This window comes from Macaca nemestrina, chromosome X (assembly GCF_043159975.1).
Source record: "Macaca nemestrina isolate mMacNem1 chromosome X, mMacNem.hap1, whole genome shotgun sequence".
Lineage (NCBI taxonomy): Eukaryota > Metazoa > Chordata > Mammalia > Primates > Cercopithecidae > Macaca > Macaca nemestrina.
The window spans coordinates 54,083,430-54,107,478 of record NC_092145.1 but is presented as its reverse complement, the minus strand read 5'-3'; the positions used below and the strand labels follow the sequence as shown (position 1 = coordinate 54,107,478).

General features: G+C 40.1%; 1 protein-coding gene across 4 annotated transcripts in view; it reads left to right on the top strand.

Annotated features, from left to right (window-relative positions):
• Positions 1 to 24,049, top strand: part of LOC105499308 (centromere protein I) — a 65,017-nt gene that overhangs the window by 15,848 nt on the left and 25,120 nt on the right. For all 4 annotated transcript variants that reach the window (XM_011771831.3, XM_011771832.3, XM_011771830.3 and 1 more), the window contains exons 8-16: positions 7,680 to 7,728; positions 8,017 to 8,063; positions 14,005 to 14,094; positions 14,390 to 14,518; positions 14,746 to 14,913; positions 15,950 to 16,070; positions 17,214 to 17,305; positions 19,778 to 19,895; positions 19,982 to 20,046. In XM_011771831.3, coding sequence (XP_011770133.2) covers positions 7,680 to 7,728; positions 8,017 to 8,063; positions 14,005 to 14,094; positions 14,390 to 14,518; positions 14,746 to 14,913; positions 15,950 to 16,070; positions 17,214 to 17,305; positions 19,778 to 19,895; positions 19,982 to 20,046 — 879 coding nt within the window. The remainder of the gene's footprint in view (positions 1 to 7,679; positions 7,729 to 8,016; positions 8,064 to 14,004; positions 14,095 to 14,389; positions 14,519 to 14,745; positions 14,914 to 15,949; positions 16,071 to 17,213; positions 17,306 to 19,777; positions 19,896 to 19,981; positions 20,047 to 24,049) is intronic.

Sequence of the window (24,049 nt, the reverse complement as noted above, 5' to 3'; positions counted from 1 at the left end):
ATGAGCTTTTTTTTTTTTTTTTGACCCTAGTTTTTTTCCTATTCTTGTTTGGAAGTCACCTAAGTGTTTTTGTACCTACTTAACATGCATACTTTAAGTCTAAAGGTAACTGGCATCTGTACCTTTATCTTACAGGATACAAAAACCTCAGGATGCTTTAACTCTCTTTTTCTTGTTCTTTTTTTTCTCTTCGTGTCATATGGTGCAGAAGAATGCTTTAGCTCTCATCACACTGCTCCTGGCTTATGTGCTGTTGTTGTCTGGTTTTAGTTTTACCTTGTTTTTCTCCATCCCTTTACACACACACACACACACACACACACACACACACACACACACACAGAGTAGGTGTTTTTTTTTCCTTTTGAGACAGAGTTTCACGCTTGTTGCCCAGGCTGGAGTGCAATGGTGCGATTTTTTGTATTTTTAGTAGAGACAGGGTTTCTCCATGTTGGTCAGGCTGGTCTCAAACTCAGGTGATCCACCTGCCTCAGCCTCCCAAAGTGTTGGGATTACAGGCGTGAGCCACTGCGCCTGACCAATATTATTTTTACAGTTGATAATTGTTTAGATTTGCCCACATATCTCCCAGTATCTTTGCTCATCATTTGTTTTTGCATCTCACACCGTCAAGATGAGATTATTTTCCTTTGGCTAAAAGTGTATTTTTTATTCTTTCATTGAAAATCTTTTGATGGCAAACTCTTTGTCTGAAAATGTCTCTACTTTGCCCTTGTTCTTGAAAACTGGTATTGGTGTATGTAGAATTCTAGAATGACAGTTAAATTTTTTCAGGATACTGACAATATTATTCCACTGGCTCCTTGCTTCCATCATGTTATTGAATCAGTCTAATTGTAATCCTTTTTTTTCTTTTCTCTCTAGCTACTTTTAAAAAGCAGCTTTAGGCCAGGCGTGGTGGCTAACACCTGTAATCCCAGTACTTTGGGAGGCTGAGGGGGGCGGATCACCTGAGGTCAGGAGTTTGAGAACAGCCTGGCCAACATGGCGAAACGCCGTCTCTACTAAAAATACAAAAATTAGCCAGGCATGGTGGCAGGCACCTCTAATCCCAGCTACTTGGGAGGCTGAGGCAGGAGAATCGTGTGAACCGGAGAGGCGGAGATTGCAGTGAGCCGAGATTGCACCACTGCACCCTCCAGCCTGGGTGACGAGCGAGACTCTGTCTCAAAAAAAAAAAAAAAAGACAAACACAGCTTTATTGAGATTTAATTCACATACTCCACAATTCACCCATTTAAAGTATTCAATTTACTGATTTTAAGTATAGTCACAGGTATGTACAACCATTTCAGCATAGTCAATTTTAGAACATTTTCATCATTTCAAAAAAGAAAAAAAAGAAACCCCATACCCTTTGCTATCACTCCCATCTCTCTATTAACCCCCTAGCTCTAAGCAACCCCTAATCTAATTTTCTGTCTTTATAAGTTTGCCTATTTTGGACATTTTATATAAATGAACTAATGTAATAATGTGGTCTTTTATGACTTGCCTCTTAGCAAAATGTTTTCAAGTTTCATCTGTGTTATAGCATGTATTAGTACTTTTTTTTTTCCCCCTCCCGAGATGGAGTTTCACTCTTGTTGCCCAGGCTGGAGTGCAGTGGCGCCATCTTGGCTCAGTGCAACCTCCGTCTCCCGGGTTCAAGCTATTCTCCTGCCTCAGCCGCCTGAGTAGCTGGGATTACAGACATGTGCCGCCACGCCTGGCTAATTTTTGGTATTTTTAGTAGAGATGAGGTTTCTCCATGTTGGTCAGACTGGTCTTGAACTCCCGACCTCAGGTGATTTGCCTGCCTTGGCCTCCCAAAGTGCTGGGGTTACAGGCATGAGCCACCGTGCCTGGTGTATTAGTACTTAAATTTTTTTTTTTTTAATTTATTTTTTGAGACAGAGTTTCACTCTTGTTGCCCAGGCTGGAGTGCAATGGTGCGATCTCAGCTTACTGCAACCTCTGCCTCCCAGGTTCAAGTGATTCTCCTGCCTCATCCTCCCGAGTAGCTGGGATTATAGGCATGCGCCACCATGCCTGGCTAATTTTTGTATTTTTAGTAGAGACGGGGTTTCACCATGTCGGCCAGGCTGGTCTCAAATCCCTGACCTCAGGTGATCTGCCTTCCTTGGCCTCCCAAGGTGTTAGTATTACAGGCTTGAGCCACCGAGCCCGGCCATTTATTTTTTTTCATTATTTCTATTTTTTTTTTTTTTTTTTAAATTTGGGATGGGGTCTCACTCTTGTGCAGGCTGGAGTGCAGTGGCACTATCATGGCTCTCTGCAACCTCGATTGATCAGCCTGGGTGACGAGCGAGACTCTGTCTCAAAAAAAAAAAAAAACACAAAGACAAACACAGCTTTATTGAGATTTATTTCGCATACCATACAATGAGTCATCCACTTCATCATTCAAAGTAGCTGGGACCACAGGCATGCACTACCATGCCCAACTAATTTTTAAAGTTTTTCTAGAGACAGAGTCTCACTATGTTGCCCAGGCTGGCCTTGAACTTCTGGCCTTAAGCAATCCTCCTGCCTCGGCCTCCCAAAGTGCTGGGATTATAGATATGAGGCACTGTGCCTGACCCTCACCATTTTAAAACTTTTTTGGTGTATATATCAGTGACATGTATTACATTCACAGTGTCGTGCAAGCATCACCACTATCTATTTCCAAAACTTTTTCATTACCCTAAACTGAAATTTTCTAACCATTACACAGTAACTCCCTATTCCCTCTTTCCCCTGTTCCTAGTAGCCTCTAATCTACTATCTGTCTCTATGAATTTGCCTATTCTAGGCACCTCATATAAGTGGAATCATACAGTATTTATCCTTTTGTGTCTGGCTGCTTTCATTTATCATAATGTCTTTAAGGTTCATTCATTTGTACCATGTATCAGAACTTCATTCCTTTTTATGGATGAATAATATTCTACTTCATATATATGCAGTCAGCCCTCTGTGTCTGAGGGTTCTGCATCCATGGATTCATCCAATTACTGATTGAAAATATTAAAAGATATAGATAACAATAAAAAATACAAATAAAAAATGCAGTGTAATAACTATTTACATAGCATTTACATTATATTAAGTATTATAACTAATCCAGAGATGATTTAAAGCAAGCTTGTCCAACCCACAACCCAGGATTGCTCTGAATGAGGCCCAACGGAAATTCGTAAGCTTTCTTAAAACATTATGAGAGTTTTTGGGGGATTTTTTTTTTTTTTTTTTTTTTTTTTTTTTTTTTTGAGACGGAGTCTCGCTCTGTCACCCAGGCTGGAGTGCGGTGGCTGGATCTCAGCTCACTGCAAGCTCCGCCTCCCGGGTTCACGCCATTCTCCTGCCTCAGCCTCCCGAGTAGCTGGGACTATAGGCGCCCGCCACCTCGCCCGGCTAGTTTTTTGTATTTTTTAGTAGAGACGGGGTTTCACCGTGTTAGCCAGGATGGTCTCGATCTCCTGACCTCGTGATCCGCCCGTCTCGGCCTCCCAAAGTGCTGGGATTACAGGCGTGAGCCACCGCGCCCAGCCCGGGGGATTTTTTTTAAGCTCATCAGCTATCATTAGTGTATTTTATGTGTGGCTCAAGACAGTTCTTCTTTCAGTGTGGCCCGGAAAACAAAAGACTGGGCACCCCCTGATTAAAGTATACAGGAGGATGTGCATAGGTTATATGCAAGTACTACACAATTTTATATAACAAACTTGAGAATCTGTAGAGTTTGATACGGTGGCGGAGAGGGGAAGTCCTGGAACCAATCCCCTGCTGATAACAAGGGATGACTATATCTCATTTTGTTTATCCATTCATCTGTTGTTGGACATTTGAGTTGTTCCCACCTTTTGGCTATTGTGAATGATGCTGTGTTGAATATTGGTATATAAATATCTGTTCAGGTTCCTGCTTTTTCAGTTCCTTTGAGTGTATACCTAGGAAAAAAATTACTGTATGATATGGCAATTCTATGTTTAGCTTTTTGAGGAATCGCCAAACTCTTTTCCACAGTGGCTGTACCATTTTTCATTCCCTCCAGCAATCTATAACAGGGTTCAAATTTCATCGCATCCTCACCAATACTGGCTATTTTATCTGACTTGATTATAGCTATGCTAGTAGGTGTAAAGTAGTCTTTCATTGTGGTTTTGATTTGCATTTCCCTGATAACTAATGATATTGAGCATCTTTTCATGTGCTTATTGACCATTTGTATACCCTCCCTGGAGAAATGTCTGTTAGGATCCTTTGCCCACTTTTAAATTGGGTTGTTCATTATCCTATAGGGTTGTAAGAGTTCTTTCTGTATTCTAGATACAAGTCCCTGGATACAAGATATATGATTTACCTGGGAGTTACAACTAAGCTAGAGCCACTTTAAGTTATTCTCTTTAGGTTTTCCAGGCCATCCCATTTGTATAAATTCAAACTGCAGATATATATAGATATAGATATAGATATATAATTTTTTTTTTTTTTTTTTGAGACAGAGTTTTGCTCTTGTTGCCCAGGCTGGAGTGCGATGGCGCGATCTTGGCTCACTGCAACCTCTGCCTCCTGGGTTTAAGCGATTCTCCTGCCTCAGCCTCCTGAGTAGCTAGGATTACAGGCATGCACCCCCATGCCCGGCTAATTTTGTATTTTTAGTAGAGACGGGGTTTATCCATGTTGGTCAGGCTGGTCTCGAACTCTTGACCTCAGGTAATCTGCCTGCCTTGGTCTCCCAAAGTGTTGGGATTACAGGCATGAGCCACCATGCCTGGCCAAACTGCAGACATTTTTTGAGCTGGCTTGTGGTTACAAATTCTTGGGAAAGGTTTTATTTTCCTTTCACCCATTCCCAAGGTCAAGACAAGCAAGTTTACTTGCTGTCCTGTTCAACACAGTGGGGTTTTAATTTCACAACCATACACTTAGTGTGTAGCTCTTGGGGGTTCCAGTTTTTTATTATAATAGATCCTCTGCATAATCTACACATTGGGTGGGTCCTAAGCTTTATCCTCTGCCCACCCTACCCCTGCCTCCCGTTGTAGCTATTAAAGTCGTAAGTTCAAAGTTTTTAAGGTTTGGCAAGAAATATTGGTGAGAAACCTTGTTTAATATTTAGTGTTTCTACTTTCACTTTGTTTTTGGGAACTGCAGATTCTTGCTTTCATGTCAGCTCTAAAACATGCTTCAACCGCTGGATATGATGTCAAAAACATTGCTAAGTTGGCAGGAAAGCAGTCAGGGTCATTCGGCGAATCTAATACACAGTATTTCTATAGATGGTTATCAGGTCATTGGAATTGAGGTCAGTAAACTCTAAGACTACGGTGATTTGTTGATAGGGACATTAAAGTCGTCTGGCATGATATTGGAATTAGAGTTAGAGCTGAAAACTGAGTGAGATGCCCAAATCCTCATGGAATTTTGGGGAAGGTACTAGGTTAGTAGTGAGCTGACAAGGTATAGGTAAGGTAGAGGTAGTAAAGTTGGGTGAAGTAAGTCTCAGAGGAGGTCTTTTTCTATACAAGGGTGAAAGAGTGGTAACCTTGGAAGTGTCGATAGAAAGTAAGGATGCAGGATGCTTATCCCTGCTGCATGTCTTGTGGTGCACAGGTGTGGTTGAATGACAAGTGGTACATCATTGTCTCTCTCTTAACCTTTGACATCTCTCTTAACCTCATATTGTTTCTGTTCATAAACTGACCAAATTGCAATACAAATGAATTCTGTATTTAAACATACTTTGTAAAGAATAGGAAATAAGAAGATATGCTTTCTCCTTTCCTCTAATAGCTCAATGGACTGAGTTCTTCCAGGCAGGGACTAAGCCTTTTATAACCCAAGTACTTATTAAAGTACTTGCCATTGAAATAGCAAAAACTGCAATTACTTTTGCACCAACCTAAATATTTGACAGGCAATTTTAAAATAATTAATATATATGAGTTTTTCCTTTCTACATGTGATTAAAAGAGAATGTCAGATTTCCTATAATGCTGGAGTCTAGGGCAAGTGATTGTGTAACACTCATTTCATATTCAACATGATAGTGTTGCTAATAGTTCATATCCTTAAGCGTATGAGGTAACACATTTTTTATACTGAAAATTGCTATTCTCTGGGTAGCATATGGCAGACATGGTCATAACATGTATTCTTTCTTTTAAAAAAAGAGTCCAGCCAGGCATGGTAGCTCACACCTGTAATCCCAGCACTTTGGGAGGCCAAGGCGGGCAGATCACCTGAGGTCGGGAGTTCGAAACCATCCTGAACAACGTGGAGAAACCCTGTCTCAACTAAAAATATCAACTTAGCCGGGCGTGGTGGTGCATGCCTGTAATCCCAGCTACTCGGGAGGCTGAGGTAGGAGAATCGCTTGAACCCGGGAGGCGGAGGTTGCAGTGAGCCGAGATCATGCCATTGTGCTCCAACCTGGGCAACAAGAGTGAAACTCCGTCTCAAAAAAAAAAAAAAAAAAAAAAAATCCATATCTAAATTCATGCTTATTAAAAATATGTTTAGATTCTTTCTCAAACCATTTCTAAGTACAGAAGAGGCAATATGGAATATGCTGTAGTTTAGACTTTAAAGTTTAGAGTCATGACTACAAAAATACAAATTTTTGTTTAAAGAAAGTCTTTGCTCTTGTTGCTTTCTCTAGTACTATTAAATACTTTATTTTTTCACTTTCCTGTTATTTAGAGAAGGTGTTGGCAAACCTTTTCTTAAAGGGATAGATAATACATATTCTGAGCATGAAGGCCATATTGTCTCTGTTGCAACTATTCAAGTCTGCTGGTGTGGTGTGCAAGCAACTGTGGACAATAATAAATTAATGAATGTGGCTGTGTCCCAGTAAAACTTTATTTACAAAAACAGGTAGACCATGGTTTCCTGACCCCTGATCTAGAGTAAGACCTCAACAGATGGACACTGAAAATGAAATGGTAGAAGGGAATCAGTCATTCAATAATTTAATTAGCAAATTGAGTGCATGCTATTTGCCAAACTGAAGACTAAGCTGTTAACTAAATTCTTGTATATATACTGACTGGAATATGAAGCATCATTGAAAATGATAATTTTGAAGAATAAACAACATGGGAAAATGGTTTGAAATAGGAAATCAGGATAAAAGTTTCAAGTTTATGTCTTAATAAGTATGGGCCAGGTACAGTGGCTCATGCCTATAATCCTAGTACTTTAGGAGGCTGAATCAGGAGGATCACTTGAGACCAGGAGTTAGAGACCAGCCTGGGCAACATAGTGAGACCTTGTCTCCACCAACTAACAATACATACATACATAAAAATATTGAAAGGAATAACAAAAATTCATGCATTCCTTTCAATATTTGTATGAATTTATACAAATAGATGGATAGGATAGATGGTAGAAGGATGATAGGTAATTCTGTTTTTCAAATTGTCTGCAATATCTTTACATTCCAAAAATACCTAAAAAATGACCTAATGAGATGCTGATTAAAACTATTGTTTTTTTATCACTATATAGTAGGAAAAAGAGACTCTTTGTAAAACTATTGTTCAGTGAAGTCCTGAAGGTTTTTTACTTAATCAGTGTAAGATTGACATTTGAGGAAAATGTGTTGCCCCTCTGTTCAAGACATATTATCATTTCTCTTAATTTTTTTTTTTATGTTTTAACAGTGCCCTTATGTTTGCCATTTGTTATATTTACTTACCAAAAAAGAGAATGGTGAGTATTTTCATTACAGTTGTATTGCACATTGTGGAATTAGCATTTGTATTGGCCTTTATAAAGTTAAAATAACTATTAGCATTAGTTATATGACAGAAGTCATTTTGCGGAAATTGCTTTTTAGTACTTTAAGAGCATCTGCTCAATGGCGTAACTGAACAGGGTATTTATTTTCTTGATATGTTATAAGAAGAAACTGTATGAACTGCATGGTGGTTAAATATAACCGATTTCTTTTTATTCTGAATCCAAATGCATGGTACCTCTTTCCTTTTTGTTTTCTAGTCAAACCATTTCGTGTGAGAAAACTGCTTGATCTTCAGGCCAAAATGGTGAGTACTGAAAAGACCTAAGACCTGCCAATGTACTATGTACCAGGTACTGAGCCAGGCATTGGGAATACAAAATCAAATAACTGGATCTTTTTTTTTTTTTTTTTTTTTAAGACAGGGTCTCACTCTGTTGCCCAGACTAGAGTGCAGTGGCACGATCTCGGCTCATTGCAACCTCCGCCTCCCAGGTTCAAGCGATTCTCCTGCCTCACCCTCCCGAGTAGCTGGGATTATAGGCACACGTCACCACACCCGGCTAACTTTTGTATTTTTTGGTAGAGACAGGGTTTCCGCATGTTGGCCAGGCTGGTCTGGAACTCCTGGCCTCGGTGATCCATCCGCCTCAGCCTCCCAAGGTGCTGGGATTACAGGCGTAAGCCACCGCACCTGGCCTATAACTCAGTATCTTTAAGGAACTTATTTTCTGGGGAGCTCAGTCAACAAAATGAAAAATCGGAATCAGACTTGGGGTCAAGGAGGAGTGGTGATGCTTGAGAGAATTATTTTATTTTATTTTTATTTTATAGATGGAGTTTCACTCTTGTTGCCCAGGCTGGACTGCAGTCGGGCGTAAGCTCACTACAACCTCCACCTCCTGGGTTCAAGCAATTCTCCTGCCTAAGCCTCCTGAGTAGCTGGGATTACAGGTGCCCACCACCATGCCCAGCTAATTTTTTGTATTTTTAGTAGAGACAGGGTTTCATCATGTTGGCCAGGCTGGTCTCGAACTCTTGACCTCAGGTGACCCACCTGTCTCAGCCTCCCAAAGTGCAGGGATTACAGGCATGAACCACTGCACCCGCCCTGCTTGAGATAATTTTTAAGGGATGAATAGGATTTAAGTAGGCAAAGAAGGGAGAGAAGGGCATTCCTCCCAGAGGGAACAGCATGAGCAAAGACATGGAGATGTCAAACAGCAAACATTGTTTAGGGAGCTGGGTTGGTATGGCTGTAACAGTAAGTGTTAGGGAGTGGTCATAAATGAATTTATATTTTGTATGGATGTGATCTAGGAAAGCTTTTTTTTTTTTTTTTTTTTTTTTTTTTTTTTTTTTGAGATGGAGTCTTGCTCTGTTGCCCAGGCTGGAGTGCAGTGGTGCGATCTCAGCTCACTGCAACCTCTGCCTCCTGGGTTCAAGCAGTTCTCCTGCCTCAGCCTCCTGAGTAGCTGGGACTACAGGCGCACACCACCATGCCAGGCTAATTTGTGTATTTTTAGTAGAGACGGTGGTCTCATCATGTTGGCCAGGCTGGTCTCAAACTCCTGATCTCAGGTTATCCATCTGCCTTGGCCTCCCAAAGTGCTGGGATTACAGGTGTGAGCTGCTGAGTCTGGCCTAGGAAAGCATTTTAAGACATTATCTTCTGGAAGCTTAAACTTCAGTATATTCTCTGACTGTTATCTCTGGTCCTTATAGCTCTCTTGCATTGTTATTTCCACTTTACCTGCCAGGTCACAGAAGTCTGTGAAGCTTTGGATATGAAACAATAGGAAGTAATAGTGGCCATGCCTAACTGGAGCCTTCATGGCCTACCTATAGGCATTTATTGAATGAAAGACACAAACACAGAACACATTTGTGCTTCTGCAATGTGAGGTCTCCTCTTAGTGCAGTTCAATGATTATTCTTTTTTTATAGCCTTCTGTTTTAGTTCCATGGGTACAATTATTTTTTCTCAGTTCTCTGATGATATTATTGGTAATATTTTTGTCCATTTTGAATTTTATTTTACATTAATAGAAATTATGAAAAAGATATACCTTTTCCTATGTTACAGCAAAACGTTTCAATGGAATAAGACAATTCTTACCATAATAAAAGATCTTAGTACCCGGGTGCGGTGGCTCACACCTGTAATCTCAGCACTTTGGGAGGCTAGGCAGGCAGATCACAAGGTCAAGAGTTCGAGATCATCTTGGCCAACATGGTGAAACCCCGTCTCCACTAAAAATACAAAAAATAGCTGGGCGTGATGGTGGGCACCTGTAATCCCAGCTACTTGGGAGGCTGAGGCAGGAGAATTGTTTGAACCCGGGAGGTGGAGGTTGCAGTGAGCTGAGATCATGCCAGCCTGGGCAACGGGGCGAGACTCTATCTCCAAAAAAAACGATCTTGCTGATTTGTATGAGCTGAAACACAGTGTATGTTCAAGTTAAAAAATGATTTATGAGATGATTGTCTAAAAATTTATAACGGAGACACTAAATGTGTGGTTTCATTACTACCACTCTATACAGTACATCACTAAGTTATTCCATTATCAATAAGTACCCATTTATAAAGATGCATACATAACATTGTTTTGGTTAGCTGAATTTTGATGAATTTGGGTAAGTCCAACAATATCAAACCAAGAAGGCATAACAATGTTCATATGTAACCTAACATGCATGATAGTAACAGGCATAGTCAACATATGTGAGGAAATACATCGGATGTGTGAATTTCTGATACCTGCCAAGGCATATCCCCATCCTATGCTATCCCCATCCATGCTCCATAACGTCTATCCCCATCCATGCTCCATAACTCCCATCTATGAAGGAAACAAAACCACAAAAGTTGTCTTTCTGGTGGCAGGCATGAATGGTAGGAAGTGGGGCATTTTCCTATATACACTAGGCCCTGTCCAGAGCAATCTTTAGAACAAGAAGGGGGAATTAGGTCTCATCCTCAGGGTTGGTTCTCCCTCTACCAGGCATGAGCCTGTGTGTATACACTTTGGGCTGTGATTTTTTTCTGTTTCAAGCTTTGTCTCTGTTTCCTCATAGTTTCTGTTTTTAGATTGTTTGGTCTTTCATGGTACTTTTTACATTTAAATTTTATTTTAATTTTTTTTTAGAGACGGGGGTCTCACTTTGCACCCAGGCTGAAGTGCAGTGGCATGATCATGGCTCACTGACACCGCGAATTCCTGGGCTCAAGTGATCCTCCCTCCTCAGCCTCTAGAGTACCTGGGACTACAGGCATGCACCACCAGACCTGACTGATTTTTAAATTTTTTGTAGAGACAGGGTCTTTCTGTGTCACCCATGCTGGTCTCAAACTCTTGGGCTCAAGCAATTCTCCCGCCTTGGCCTCCCAAAGTGCTGGGATTACAGGTGTGAACCACTGCTCACCAATGCTTGGTAAAGCTTAATTGTTCATATTTAAAAGTAAAACAGTAACATGATGATTGGAAACTTGTGTGTATGAGCAGGACTTGTTCATTGTAGGATCTTGATGTTTTGTTGAGGATCCTCCCAGATGACTATGTTAATATTCTCAAAGCAGAATTCTCCTGTTTCCTGTCTTATGGGGTTGCATAGTTGTACGTAGAAAATCAAGTGTATATGTGTGTGTGTGTGTGTGTGTGTGTGTGTGTGTGTATTTATAATATTATAGGGAATTGGCTCATTTGATTATGGTGGCTGGTAAGTCCAAAATCTACAGGATGGGCCAGCAGGCTGGAGACCTAGGAGAGCTGATGTTCCAGTTTGAGTTAAGTGGCAGTCTACTATAGAACCAGGAAGAACTGCTGTTGCAGATAAAGTCTGAAGGCAGTCTGTTGAACATTTTCTTCTTCTTTTAGGACCTCTTCTATTCAGGCCATCAACTGATTGGATGACACCTATCCACATTGCAGAGGGCAGTCAATTTGCTTTACTCAAAGTCTACTGATTTAAATGTTAATCATATCCAAAAAACCCTCACGGAAACACCCAAAATAATGCTTCTCCAAATATCTAGGCAGCCTGTGGACCAGCCAAATCAAAACTTAAAATTAACCATCTGATATGGTTTGGCTGTGTCTCCACCCAAATCTCATCTTGAATTATAATTCCCATAGTCCCCACATGTCATGGGAGGGACCCGATGGGAGGTAATTGAATCATGAGGGCGGTTTCCCCCATGCTATTCTTGTGATAGTGAGTTCTCACAAGATCTGATGGTTTTATGAGGGGCTTCCCCCTTTGCCCAGCTCTAATTCTTTTCCTTCCTGCCATCATGTGAAGAAGGATGTGTTTGCTTCTCCTTCCGCCATGATTGTAAGTTTCCTGAGGCCACCCTAGCCATGCGGAACTGTGAGTCAGTTAAATCTCTTTCCTTTATAAATGACCCAGTCTCGGGCAGTTCTTTATAGCAGTGTTAGAATGGGGTAATACATCATCACAGGGTATAAACCTGGCTACTGGTACTCTGAGACCTGAGCACTAGAAAGCAGTGAGAAATGGTCTTGGTATCCTCCCTTGGCTGTGCCTGGTATCCAAGTCCAGCTTCATTTTCAGAGAGTAAAGCCCTAATGTTTTGCCAGTATAGTGAAGGAATTTGGGATTCTAACTGCTTCTTATATAGCCTTTCATGCAATACTCCTGTTTTCTGACCCTCTTGCATCCCCACTTTTTAGAGATATCTGGTCCCTCAACTCATGATCCTTTCTGGGAGTTGTCAAGCAAGAATCTGATTTTTTTGAGGCTTTTTCTGTTTACACCTTAGATTTCATTTTATCTATTCTGCTAACTTGGTTTCTATTTGGCCATCTTCATTCTAGATTCCAAAATCTTATTTAGATTTCTTATATGCTGTTGTCTCCTCTCTTGTTCTCTTTGAACTTGTAGTTTGCTTTATCCTTTTTCATTCTTATTTTATTTATTTATTTTTTTGGAGATGGAGTCTCACTCCGTCACTAGGCTGGAGTGCAGTGACGCGATCTCAGCTCCCTGCTACCTCTGCCTCCCAGGTTCAAGCCATTCTCCGACTAGCTTCCCGACTAGCTAGCACTACAGGTGTGCACCATCACACCCGGCCTAATTTTTGTATTTTTAGTAGAGATGGGGTTTCACCATGTTGGCCAGACTGGTCTCAAACTTCTGACCTTAAGTGATACACCCACTTCGGCCTTCCAAAGTGCTGGGATTACAGGCATGAGCTACTGCACCCAGCCACCTTTTTCATTCTTTCACTGTCTTTTAAATGGGGCTTTGGGAGAGCCCAGAGTTAATCATATGTTCAATATGCCGTTTTTAACTGGGAATCTCCCCCTTCCCTCTTTTAGTATTAACTTTTTAACAAAAAAGATAGTTTTAATTAACTAGACTATAAGTTCTAAAGGCCTCAGCACAACTAAGTATTCTCTAAAAAGCATTCTAGCTCAAAACAAACACTCTGATACTCATTACTAATGGGTGTACAGAGGTTAGGAGATATTTTCAACATAGATAAACTGGGTCATTTTGGTTTTTTAATACATTTAATTTCAAGAAGCTGTTATAAAATGGAAATATTGTATTTCTAAGCCTCGTTTGCTGCCTTACTTTGTACAGTACTCGATTCAATAACATTTTAGCATAATAAAACAATTTGGTTACTTCCTTAGAATTCATTTTAGTGGTATGCTTTCTCTGGATAGTTAGATGTATAAAACAGGTATCTAGCAGTAATCACTTCTTTCATTGTGAAATTAGTGCTTTTGTTAAAACTTGTTTCAGTTATATCAAAGCTGCTTGATTATGGCATACCAATTGTAGTTTCCTAGATAATTTTCCAATAATTATAATAATCAGGTATTAGCTTATCTTTTGGTCCTATCTCCTTGAGGTCTAAATCAAAGATGAGTAAACTTTGAGTCCTGAGTATGCTACCAGTGAGAATAAGCTATGCTATGCTAGTAAGCATGACTGGTCAGCCTAAGGTCTAGGAAGAGAAGAGAGAAAATACAAGGAAGAAGTAAAGTTGGAAAAGGTCGTAAGAGAGAAGATCACAGTTTGGAGAGAGTTGTTTTATGGTGGTTGACTTAAATGTCTGGTTACTCATTCCTTGATTTTTGATAGCATCTTCCTATAGCTATATCTCATAGTGAAATTATGGTCTGAATATACTTTTTTCCTTCTTATTGGCATTTGTTTCCTCAGTTTCTTAATAGTCACAGAATTGAAAATGGAAAACTTATTTTATTTCAGGGAATGCAGCCTCATCTCCAGGCTTTGTTGTCGCTGTATAAGTTCTTTGCTCCTGCTCTGATTTCTGTATCTTTGCCTGTAAGGAAGAAGGTAAGGGATTAAGGAGAGAGAAATCATATTGAGATTGAAATATGTTATTTTTGGTAAAGTTAACTTACCGATTTCAACTAAAATACTGTTTGGGGAAAGTTTTTTTTAGGGGTTGGCACTTTGTGTTGATCCCATTTGGTGTATTTAATAGATTACTAATCAGAAAAAAAAATAAGTGCATTTGTATGAGTGTAAAGGATTTCATAATATGTTTTCAATAATGAGGAGTTTTAGACTTTATGTTGCTCCAATTTATGGGTACCTACTCTCTTGTACTTTATATCCAAATTTATAGATATATTTTAAGAATTCAGAGAATCTGTGGAAGATGGCTCTGCTTGCCGTGAAGCAAAGAAACCAGGGACCTTCTCCAGAACCTCTGAAGTTGATGTTGGGTCCAGCTAATGTTCGTCCTCTAAAAAGAGTAAGTATCTAAAGCTGAAACAACTTGCATTACTTTCTTTTATTAAATCCAAGTAATAACCATTCAGATCTAAGAGGAGATTATAGATATTTAAGTACATGTTACCCAGGATTCTGTGTAAGCCATATTCAGATTCCTTTAATTGAAACACCTTAACAACTGCTTTTATATTTATGGTTTGTAGTCTGTTTAGTCCATTGATAGATTGTTTTATTATCTTTCTTCAGAAGTGGAATTCTCTCTCAATTATACCAGTACTCAATTCCAGTAGCTACACTAAAGAATGTGGAAAAAAAGAGATGAGTCTTTCTGATTGTCTGAATAGAAGTGGATCATTTCCACTAGAACAACTTAAAAGCTTCCCCCAACTTTTACAGAATATCCATTGCTTAGAGGTATGTGACTGGACCATGTGCTTCTTTGCATTTTCTATTTGAATTTCATAGCCTTTTTTTTTTTTTTTTTTTGAGATAGGGTCTTACTCTGTCACCCAGGCAGTGGCGTGATCTTGGCTCACTGTTACCTTGAACTCCTGGGCTTATGTGATCCTCCCACCTCAACCTTCCAAGTAGCTAGGACTATAGATGTGCATCACCATGCCTGGCTAATTTCTAAAACAATTTATATCAGGCTGGGCATGGTGGCTCACGCCAGTAATCCTAGCACTTTGGGAGGCCGAGGTGGGCAGATCACTTGAGGTCAGGAGTTCGAGACTAGCCTGGCCAAAATGGTGAAACCCCATCTCTATTAAAAATACAAAAATTGGGCTGGGTGCGGTGGCTCATACCTGTAATCCCAGCACTTTGGGAGACTGAGGCAGGCAGATCACCTGAGGTCAGGAGTTCGAGACCAGTCTGACCAACCTGGAGAAACCCCACCTGTACTAAAAATACAAATTTAGCTGGGCGTGGTGGCGCATGCCTGTAATCCCAGCCATTTCGGAGGCTGAGCAGGAGAATCACTTGAACCCGGGAGGCGGAGGTTGCAGTGAGCCGAGATCACGCCATTACACTCCAGCCTGGGCAACAAGAGCGAAAGTCCATCTCAAAAAAAAAAAAAAAAATTAGCCTGGCTTGGTGGTGCATGCCTGTGGTTCCAGCTACTCAGGAGGCTGAGGCACGAGAATCGCTTGAACCTGGGAGGCAGAGGTTGCAGTGAGCTGAGATGGCGCAACTGCTCTCCAGCCTGGGTGACAGAGTGAGACTCCATCTCAGAACAAACAAACAAAAAAATTATTTAAAAAATATGTTGCTCAATCTGACCTCAAACTCCTGGGCTCAAGTGACCCTCCTGCCTCAGCCTCCCAAAATTTTGGGATTATAGACATGAGCCACCATGCCCAGCCTATTTTTGTTATATATTTTCTATATGACGATTCCCTTATCCACTTTTCAGATACTTAACTGTTGATTGGTTGTTCTGTCATTGCAGCTGCCTTCTCAGATGGGCTCAGTGCTAAACAACTCTCTGCTGCTTCACTATATTAACTGTGTCAGAGATGAGCCAGTCTTGCTGAGATTTTATTACTGGTTGAGTCAAACATTACAAGAAGGTAAGAATTGAGTGAGGATGGACCAAGACAGTTAACAAATGGGTTTCTTTTATAAGGGTGCCAAATTCTAGACAACAGGAGTCTTCATATGCTGTAATTATGTCTGTGGTAATCTTATATTTAGAGCATGAATGTTTCTGTTGTTGTAATTTTAAGGCAGTAAGAAGGTGGAGGGATTTTGTTAAGGAAACACTGCTGGATGGCCACCAAAACTCACTGGGTGGCTCCACTTTGAGGACTATCACAATCCAAGGATTCTTCATTTTTGTATATTCAGAAACTTGCTGTTAGGGCCCCAGAGTCATCCCGTTAATGGTAACGAAACTCAAAAGAGACAAATGTATAAGCCAGAATGTCAGCTTATTATAAAATTAATTATTTCTGGTAAACAAAATGCTCATATCTGCCAACCAGAATATCCCCTCTCTGCTGTCAGCATATATGGGAGTCAAATTTGTCATTAGAAGATTTCTTAATTATAGAATTAAAGGAAAGGGCAGTGAGAAGTCTTTCATCCAGGCCATAGTAAAGCCTGAGCATTTCATTCCTCCAATGGTGGGGGGCGGTGGGGAGGGGCAGGTATATTTCTCTAGAGATAGTATTTCTTTTGACCAAATTTGAGTGTTTCTTTACTGGATACTGGATAAGCAACTCCTGATTCTTCTGGTGGTTAAAGTTGCTTTTAGTTGGTTCCAGTCCAATTCTCCTTCTTCTGCTCTGAAGAATATGATATAGGTTATTAGATTTCCACCTACTAAATTTCTGTCACTCTTACATTATACCCAGCCTACTCTAATTGAAGTTTAGGGTATTCTAAAACTTTTAATTCAGATGTTTATACTTTCTTCGATTGATTGCTATGTGGTATAAAGCTTATCATATTCATTATATGTGAATTCTCTCCATTTCTATAACCTTTTCCCTATATTTACACTATAAACTTTTCCCTATATTACTAAGTTGTTGAGGAATATCTCACTATCATCTCCATGTATCTGTTCCAGTCTGCATCATGAGTTAGCTAGGATGTATGAGACTTATGGCTTTTTTACTTTGTCACTTGTCACTTTAGTGATAATTATGTTTTGTGCACTTTTTTATTGTGGTACAACTAGATGCTTATATTTACTGTTTCTGCTCTAGAATGTATTTGGTATAAGGTGAATAATTATGAACATGGAAAAGAATTTACCAACTTCCTGGATACTATCATCAGGGCAGAGTGCTTCTTACAAGTAAGATTTCACTTGCTTCTTCCGCTCTCCACCACTCTTTACTAAAATTTATTTAGATATCCATTGAAAACTTTTTCTTGCCTGGCTGCAGTGGCTCACACCTGTAATCTCAGCACTTTGGAGGCCAAGGCAGGTGGATCACTTGAGCCCAAGAGTTCAAGACCAGCTTGGGCAACACAGCAAAACCCCATCTCTACAAAGAATACAAAAATTAGCCAGGCATGGTGGCATGCTTCTGTAGTCCCAGCTACTCAGGAGGATTAGGTAGGAGGATCACTTGAGCTCAGGAGGTCAAGGCTGCAGTGAGCCATAATTGTGCCACTGCACTGCAGCCTGGATCACAGAGTGAGATCCTGTCTCAAAAACAACAACAAAAAACCTTTTTTTTTAGTATCTGACATCTTTTGTAAATAATATTTGTTCAGTTTGAAGCTCATTATAGATAAAGCTGAGTTGGACTTTTATCTTTGCACTGTTAGATTTAAAGAAAGAGGCCGGGCGCGGTGGCTCAAGCCTGTAATCCCAGCACTTTGGGAGGCCGAGACGGGCGGATCACGAGGTCAGGAGATCGAGACCATCCTGGCTAACACGGTGAAACCCCGTCTCTACTACAAAATACAAAAAAACTAGCCGGGCGAGGTGGCGGGCGCCTGTAGTCCCAGCTACTCGGGAGGCTGAGGCAGGAGAATGGCATAAACCTGGGAGACAGAGCTTGCAGTGAGCTGAGATCCGGCCACTGTACTCCAGCCTGGGTGACAGAGTGAGACTCCGTCTCAAAAAAAAAAAAAAAAAAAAAAAAAAAGATTTAAAGAAAGAATATGTTGTATTATGCAAATAAAAGGGGAAAGCCTGTAATTTAAGAGAACAAACTGAAGATGTAATTAAATGTATTCAGTTAATTGAATTAGCCAGTAATGTAAATTTCATAGGGTCACTACTTATATCCTTATAATCAACAAACATTTTTTGAGCACCAAATATGTTCCAGCCAATGGACTATTTGGTCTGGGTAACCCTGAGTTGTATTTTAAGCTGCAGCTTAGGTATCAGCACCATCAAGAAACCTTCACTTATTGCCCAGTGTGGGTTAGCTCCTCGTTCTATGTGCTCCCATGGCTCCCTGTGCTTGCCTCTATCGTGACACTTTTAGCATCCATTTTTTCCACTCATTATGAGCTCCCAGCAGGCAGAAACCATGTCTAACTTTTCTTCATGTATAGATGTTCAGCTTGATTGATAAATGTTTGTGGAATAATTCTTTGTTTTTTTGTTTTTTTTTGAGACAGGGTCTTGTTCTGTTGCCCAGGCTGGAGTGTACTGGCACAATCATGGCTTACTGCAGCCTTGACCTCCTGGGCTCAATTGATCCTCCCCGCTCAGTCTAGTTAGTAGTTAGGACTACAGGTGTGCACCACCACTCCTGGCTATATTTTGTTTGTTTGTTGTATTTTTTTTTTTTTTTTTTTTTTTTTTTTTATAAAAACGGGGATTTACCACGTTGCCCAGGCTGGTCTCAAACTCCTGGGCTTAAGCGTTTCTTCTGCCTTGGCGTCCCAAAGTGCTGAGATTATAGGTGTGAGCCATCACACCCAACCCAAGTTTTAGGGATTTGGTGTGAAACCATTTAATTGGAAGCTGGGTGCAGATGATGGTAGTGAGGAACATTAGGTTGATGTTTACGTTTCCTACTTGGGAAGATGGATGGCATTCACTGAGAAAAGAAATATAGGAGGAGCAGGCTTGGAAGGAAAGATGTTTCACTTAAGAGAGTCCTAATGGGACATCAAAGCGGTCATATCCAGTACGCAGTAAAATGATGAGTCTAGAGCTCAGGAATGAGATTTGGGCTAGAGATACAGATTTAGGAACCCTCATGTTAAAAGTGGCTTTAGCTATGATATGGATGAGATTGTACAGAGAATTCATGTCATGAAAAGAAGGTCTGAGGATAGAGTCCTGGTGCATGTCACTGTGAAAAGCTTAGGTGACAAAGGGAAAAAGGGAAGTCCCAGATCCTCACTCTGGTGGAAATATAAGCATCCTAGACATTTGAGCCTCTAAAGATGGAGCTGCCCAGAGTTAGGATTTGGTCTATGGCCTCTAATGAAATTCTAGCCCTATTACATAATATTGTATACATTTTATTGACTGTTCAAATTACTGCATGTATCCCAAGATAGTATATTTTATTTTTTAAAAAAAATTCTATAACTTTTAACCTTCTTTCCAATTGATGAACTTTTATGGTATTTGATAACTATATTGATAAAGATGGTAATGTATGCAAATACTAATCATCTCATCCTTTTTCTGAGGAAGTCTGGCACCTAACCTAAGGCTTTTATTATATTCATGACAAAAAAATTAGTCTAAGAGTGAAGCAACTATAGCACAAAATAAACTGGTTGTTTAGAGCGTAATTTTATGACTGAAGAGTTCCATATAAGGATTTACTATTCACTTGTGTTACAGGAGGGGTTTTATTCCTGTGAAGCATTCCTGTATAAGAGCCTTCCTCTCTGGGATGGCCTTTGTTGTCGGTCACAGTTCCTTCAGCTTGTGAGCTGGATTCCTTTTAGTAGCTTCTCTGGTATGTATTATGAAAATTTGGATTCATTTAATTCAATGTAATAAGATTGAAAGGATTTTGAATAATCTTTTTTTTTTTATTCCTAGAGGTGAAACCACTTCTTTTTGACCATCTAGCACAGCTCTTCTTTACATCAACCATTTATTTCAAGGTAACAAAAACTTGCCTTGCTTAGATTCAATAGGATGTATTATTCTATTGCTAGTGGTACACAATTCCAAACTGACATTACAGCAATGGTTTTATAATAGGATTTTCTTGGACCTGGGCTTTGAGGTGCTGCATCACTCAACTCAAAGTTAATGCATAGAATGTTCCTTTTTTAAGGCTGTGTTGCATACAGTTTTCCTGACCTGTTTCCACTTGTAGCAAATGACATAGTGAACGAACAAGTGGCAGACGCATATTAATAAAAACAAATGAACTGAGAAATACTTAGTTTGATTGTTGTAGTTTATATTTTTGTAGATACATTTATTCATTTCACAAATATTTTTTGAGCACCTACTATATACCCTTCTTGACACTGGGAATATAGTAGTGACCAAAGCAAACAAAACTCCCCTTGACATTCATATTTTATATTTATAGTAATCATCGTTTTCTGCTAATAAAATTGTTCCAACCTTATATATAATATGTTACTATTTTGGGGTGGTCTCCAAGAAGACCAGTATGGCTTCCAGAAGTTCTACCTGAATGAGTTTGAGAGCCACTTTCTTATAGAACAGTTATTCCTATTCTAAAAGAGGGGCAATTAAGTAATGTTTCTTTTATAAAATTTTTTTTTTTTTTTTTTTTTTACCTTAAATCACTTACTGTTGGCCACATTGACAGGAAACATGTTGTCCTGGTTAGTGTTTGTCATAAATGAATGGCACTTGCTTAATTACATATCACATTAAGTTGGATTTGAGGTCTATTTATGTTAATTGTAACTTTTACATCCTGACCAATATCATCATTCACATGATATCCACACCAATTCTCCCAGCTAATAAATTTTCAGAGACTTCAGTTTGAAATTTTTTTTTTTTTTTTTGCAATTCTCTCTCAATCTTCTAATTGGGTTATTCTTTGTTTCTTCTCTTATTCTTCCACGCTAAAGAACTGTTTAAACATTAGGCTGGACCTTAGGAAATTGCCACTTCTTGTACGTCAGAGGTGGTTAATGATTGGCAGTTTGCTGTGGTTCAACCTAATATGCATATACACATTCATACACATATATTTGAGAGTGAGAGGAGTGGGGAGAGGAAGGAAGGAAGGGAGGGAACAGACAGCAGGCTAAAAGCAGAACTCAGGGGAATGCACAGTATTTAATTCTCAGGCCAAGAAGGAGGACAGTCTGAAGGAATCTTAAGAAATTGCCAGAGGTATAAAAATAACCAGGAGAATAATAGTTCCAAGGAAACAAAGGGAATATAGGATATCAAAAAAGAATGAAGGAATGATGTTGCTAAGTATCCCAGGAAGGTTCAGAAGGATACGGACAAAAAAAGTTTCTTTTAGAATTGACAATACAGAGGTTTTGGCTTCCTTAGTGAGTAGTTCCAATGGAACAACTTCTAGTTGTTAAGGTGGGATATGGAAATGTATTCAGAGGAGGTAGAAGTCAGATTGTGTGGGTCGAGGAGTGAGTGAAAAGTCAAGTCAAGACAATGAGTATAGAATATATTTCAAAATGTTTGACCAAAAAAAAAGTTGTAGAGAGAGCAATAGGGGGACTATGAACCAGGGGAAGTTGTTTGTTTGTTCGTTTGTTTGTTTTGCCTCTAAAATGAGAGAAACGTGAGTGTGTTTATAGATGGAGTCGAAGGAGCCAGTGGAGAAGAGGGAGAGGTTGAAAATGGAGAAAAGATTGGGGATAATTGATGGTACAAGGTTCCAGAAGAAATATGAAGGTATTGGGTTAAAACTAGGTAGTGAGATTTACTTGAATGGGTGGTTAGGAATTGGGAGGCACCATTTATCCTCTAAGACGGGAGCGAGGATGCATGGATAGGTGTATATATAGATATATTTGTAAAGTTAGAAGAAAGGGCAAGACAATTAAAGTACTTTGTGGCTAAGAATGTTAAATTTCTCAAAATAAGAAGCATAATTTACAGAATAGAATTAAGTAGGACACTCCAGGAGGGCGTTAGCTGCTTAGGACAGCCAGGAAGAAAAAAGAGCTGGTTAAAGACAAGTAAAAGGATTATTGAGCGTCATTAAGAGCCCAGCAGAAGTTGGTGATCATAAATTTGGAATGGCGCCAATCTTTGCAGTTGTGTGTTTTCTTCCACTTAGATATTGGAGAAGAGAAAGCAAATTATGAGATTGAATCAGTTTGGGTTTTGCTGGTTGAATGGAGTACAAGAGAGTTGTGATCAGCTGTGTGGTCTGGTCTAGATAAGAAAGTAAGGCCAGGAGAAGGCTGATAAACCTGAAAAAAGAGGTTAAAAATTAAGGAATTGGCTGGGTGCGGTGGCTTGCGCCTGTAATCCCAGCACTTTGGGAGGCTGAGGTGGGCGGATCACTTGAGGTCAGGAGTTTGAGACCAACCTGGCCAACGTGGTGAAACCCATCTCTACTAAAAATATAAAAATTAGCCGGGCGTGGTGGTGCGTGTCTGTAATCCCAACTACTCAGGAGGCTGAGGCAGGAGAATCGCTTGAACCCGGGAGGTGGAGGTTGCAGTGAGCTGAGAGTGCACCACTGCACTCCAGTCTGGACAACAGAACAAGACTCCGTCTCAAAAAAAAAAAAAAAGGAATTAAGGGGCTGAATATCTCTGATGTTGAGAAACAAGAGTAGCTATAGTTGGAGTTGAGTGTGTGAGAAAGCTGAAATAGGAAGTTATAACAAAGAAAAAAATAATAGATTTTGGTGTGGTTCAGTTCAGGTTATGACAGAATCTAGTGTGTGGCTGTGGGAGTGGGTAACTAAGGTGGAGTGAAGGTGAAGGTTATTTGATTCAAAGTCAAGGAACTGTGAAGCTGAAATGTTAGGGGGATCATTTGCATGGTCACTGGTGTAACTGAGGTATTGATGGCAGGACACAATGCAGAGTTCTAAGGTCCTCAATGAATCTGGATAAGATTCCAAGTGATAGACAGCAGAGATATGAGAAGATAAAAAAATAGAGAGTAGTGTAGCTGGATAATATGAACAAAGGAGAAAGGGTTTTTTACACAAGGAAGGAGGAATAATGGTTTGGAAATAGGGTTGAAGATAACCTTTTGTATTGTGTTCAGAAAAGCAAGGGATAGCAGACTCATGAGAAAAACTGACTGTAGCAAAATGCAATCAAATATTTAGCCTAACAAATTCAGCTTTTAGTAGTAGTTTGACTAATAAGATTCTTTCTGTAGCTCACAAATTATTTGTAAACAATCTTAAGGCAATGGAAAAAAAAAAACCATAATATACAAAAATCAAATGGATCCATTTCTTAGATAGAGTCTCACTCTGTTGCCCAGGCTGGAGTGCAGTGGCGTGATCTTGGCTTACTGCAACCTCCGCCTAGTGGGTTCAAGTGATTCTCTTGCCTCAGCCTCCCCAGTAGCTGGGATTGTAGGTGCCCTCCACCACACCCAGCTAATGTTTTGTATTTTTTTTTTTTTTTTAAGACGGAGTCTCGCTCTGTCACCCAGGCTGGAGTGCAGTGGCCGGATGTCAGCTCATTGCAAGCTCCGCCTCCTGGATTTACGCCATTCTCCTCCCTCAGCCTCCAGAGTAGCTGGGACTACAGGTGCCCGCCACCTCGCCCGGCTAGTTTTTTGTATTTTTTAGTAGAGACGGAGTTTCACCGTGTTAGCCAGGATGGTCTCGATCTCCTGACCTCGTGATCCGCCCATCTCGGCCTCCCAAGGTGCTGGGATTACAGGCTTGAGCCACTACGCCCGGCCTGTTTTGTATTTTTTAGTAGAGACGGGGTTTCACCATGTTGGCCAGGCTGGTCACGAACTCCTGACCTCAAGTGATCCACCTGCCTTGGCCTCCCAGAGTGCTGGGATTATAGGCGTGAGCCACCGTGCCCAGCCTGTATATTATCTTTTTCTAATTTCCTTCTTAAAGTAGGATTTATTTCTGATTTTATATTTACCTTCTCAAAGAGGGGGCTTATATTCTGTTCCACATTAGCACTGGGAAGCTTAGTATAGGGCACT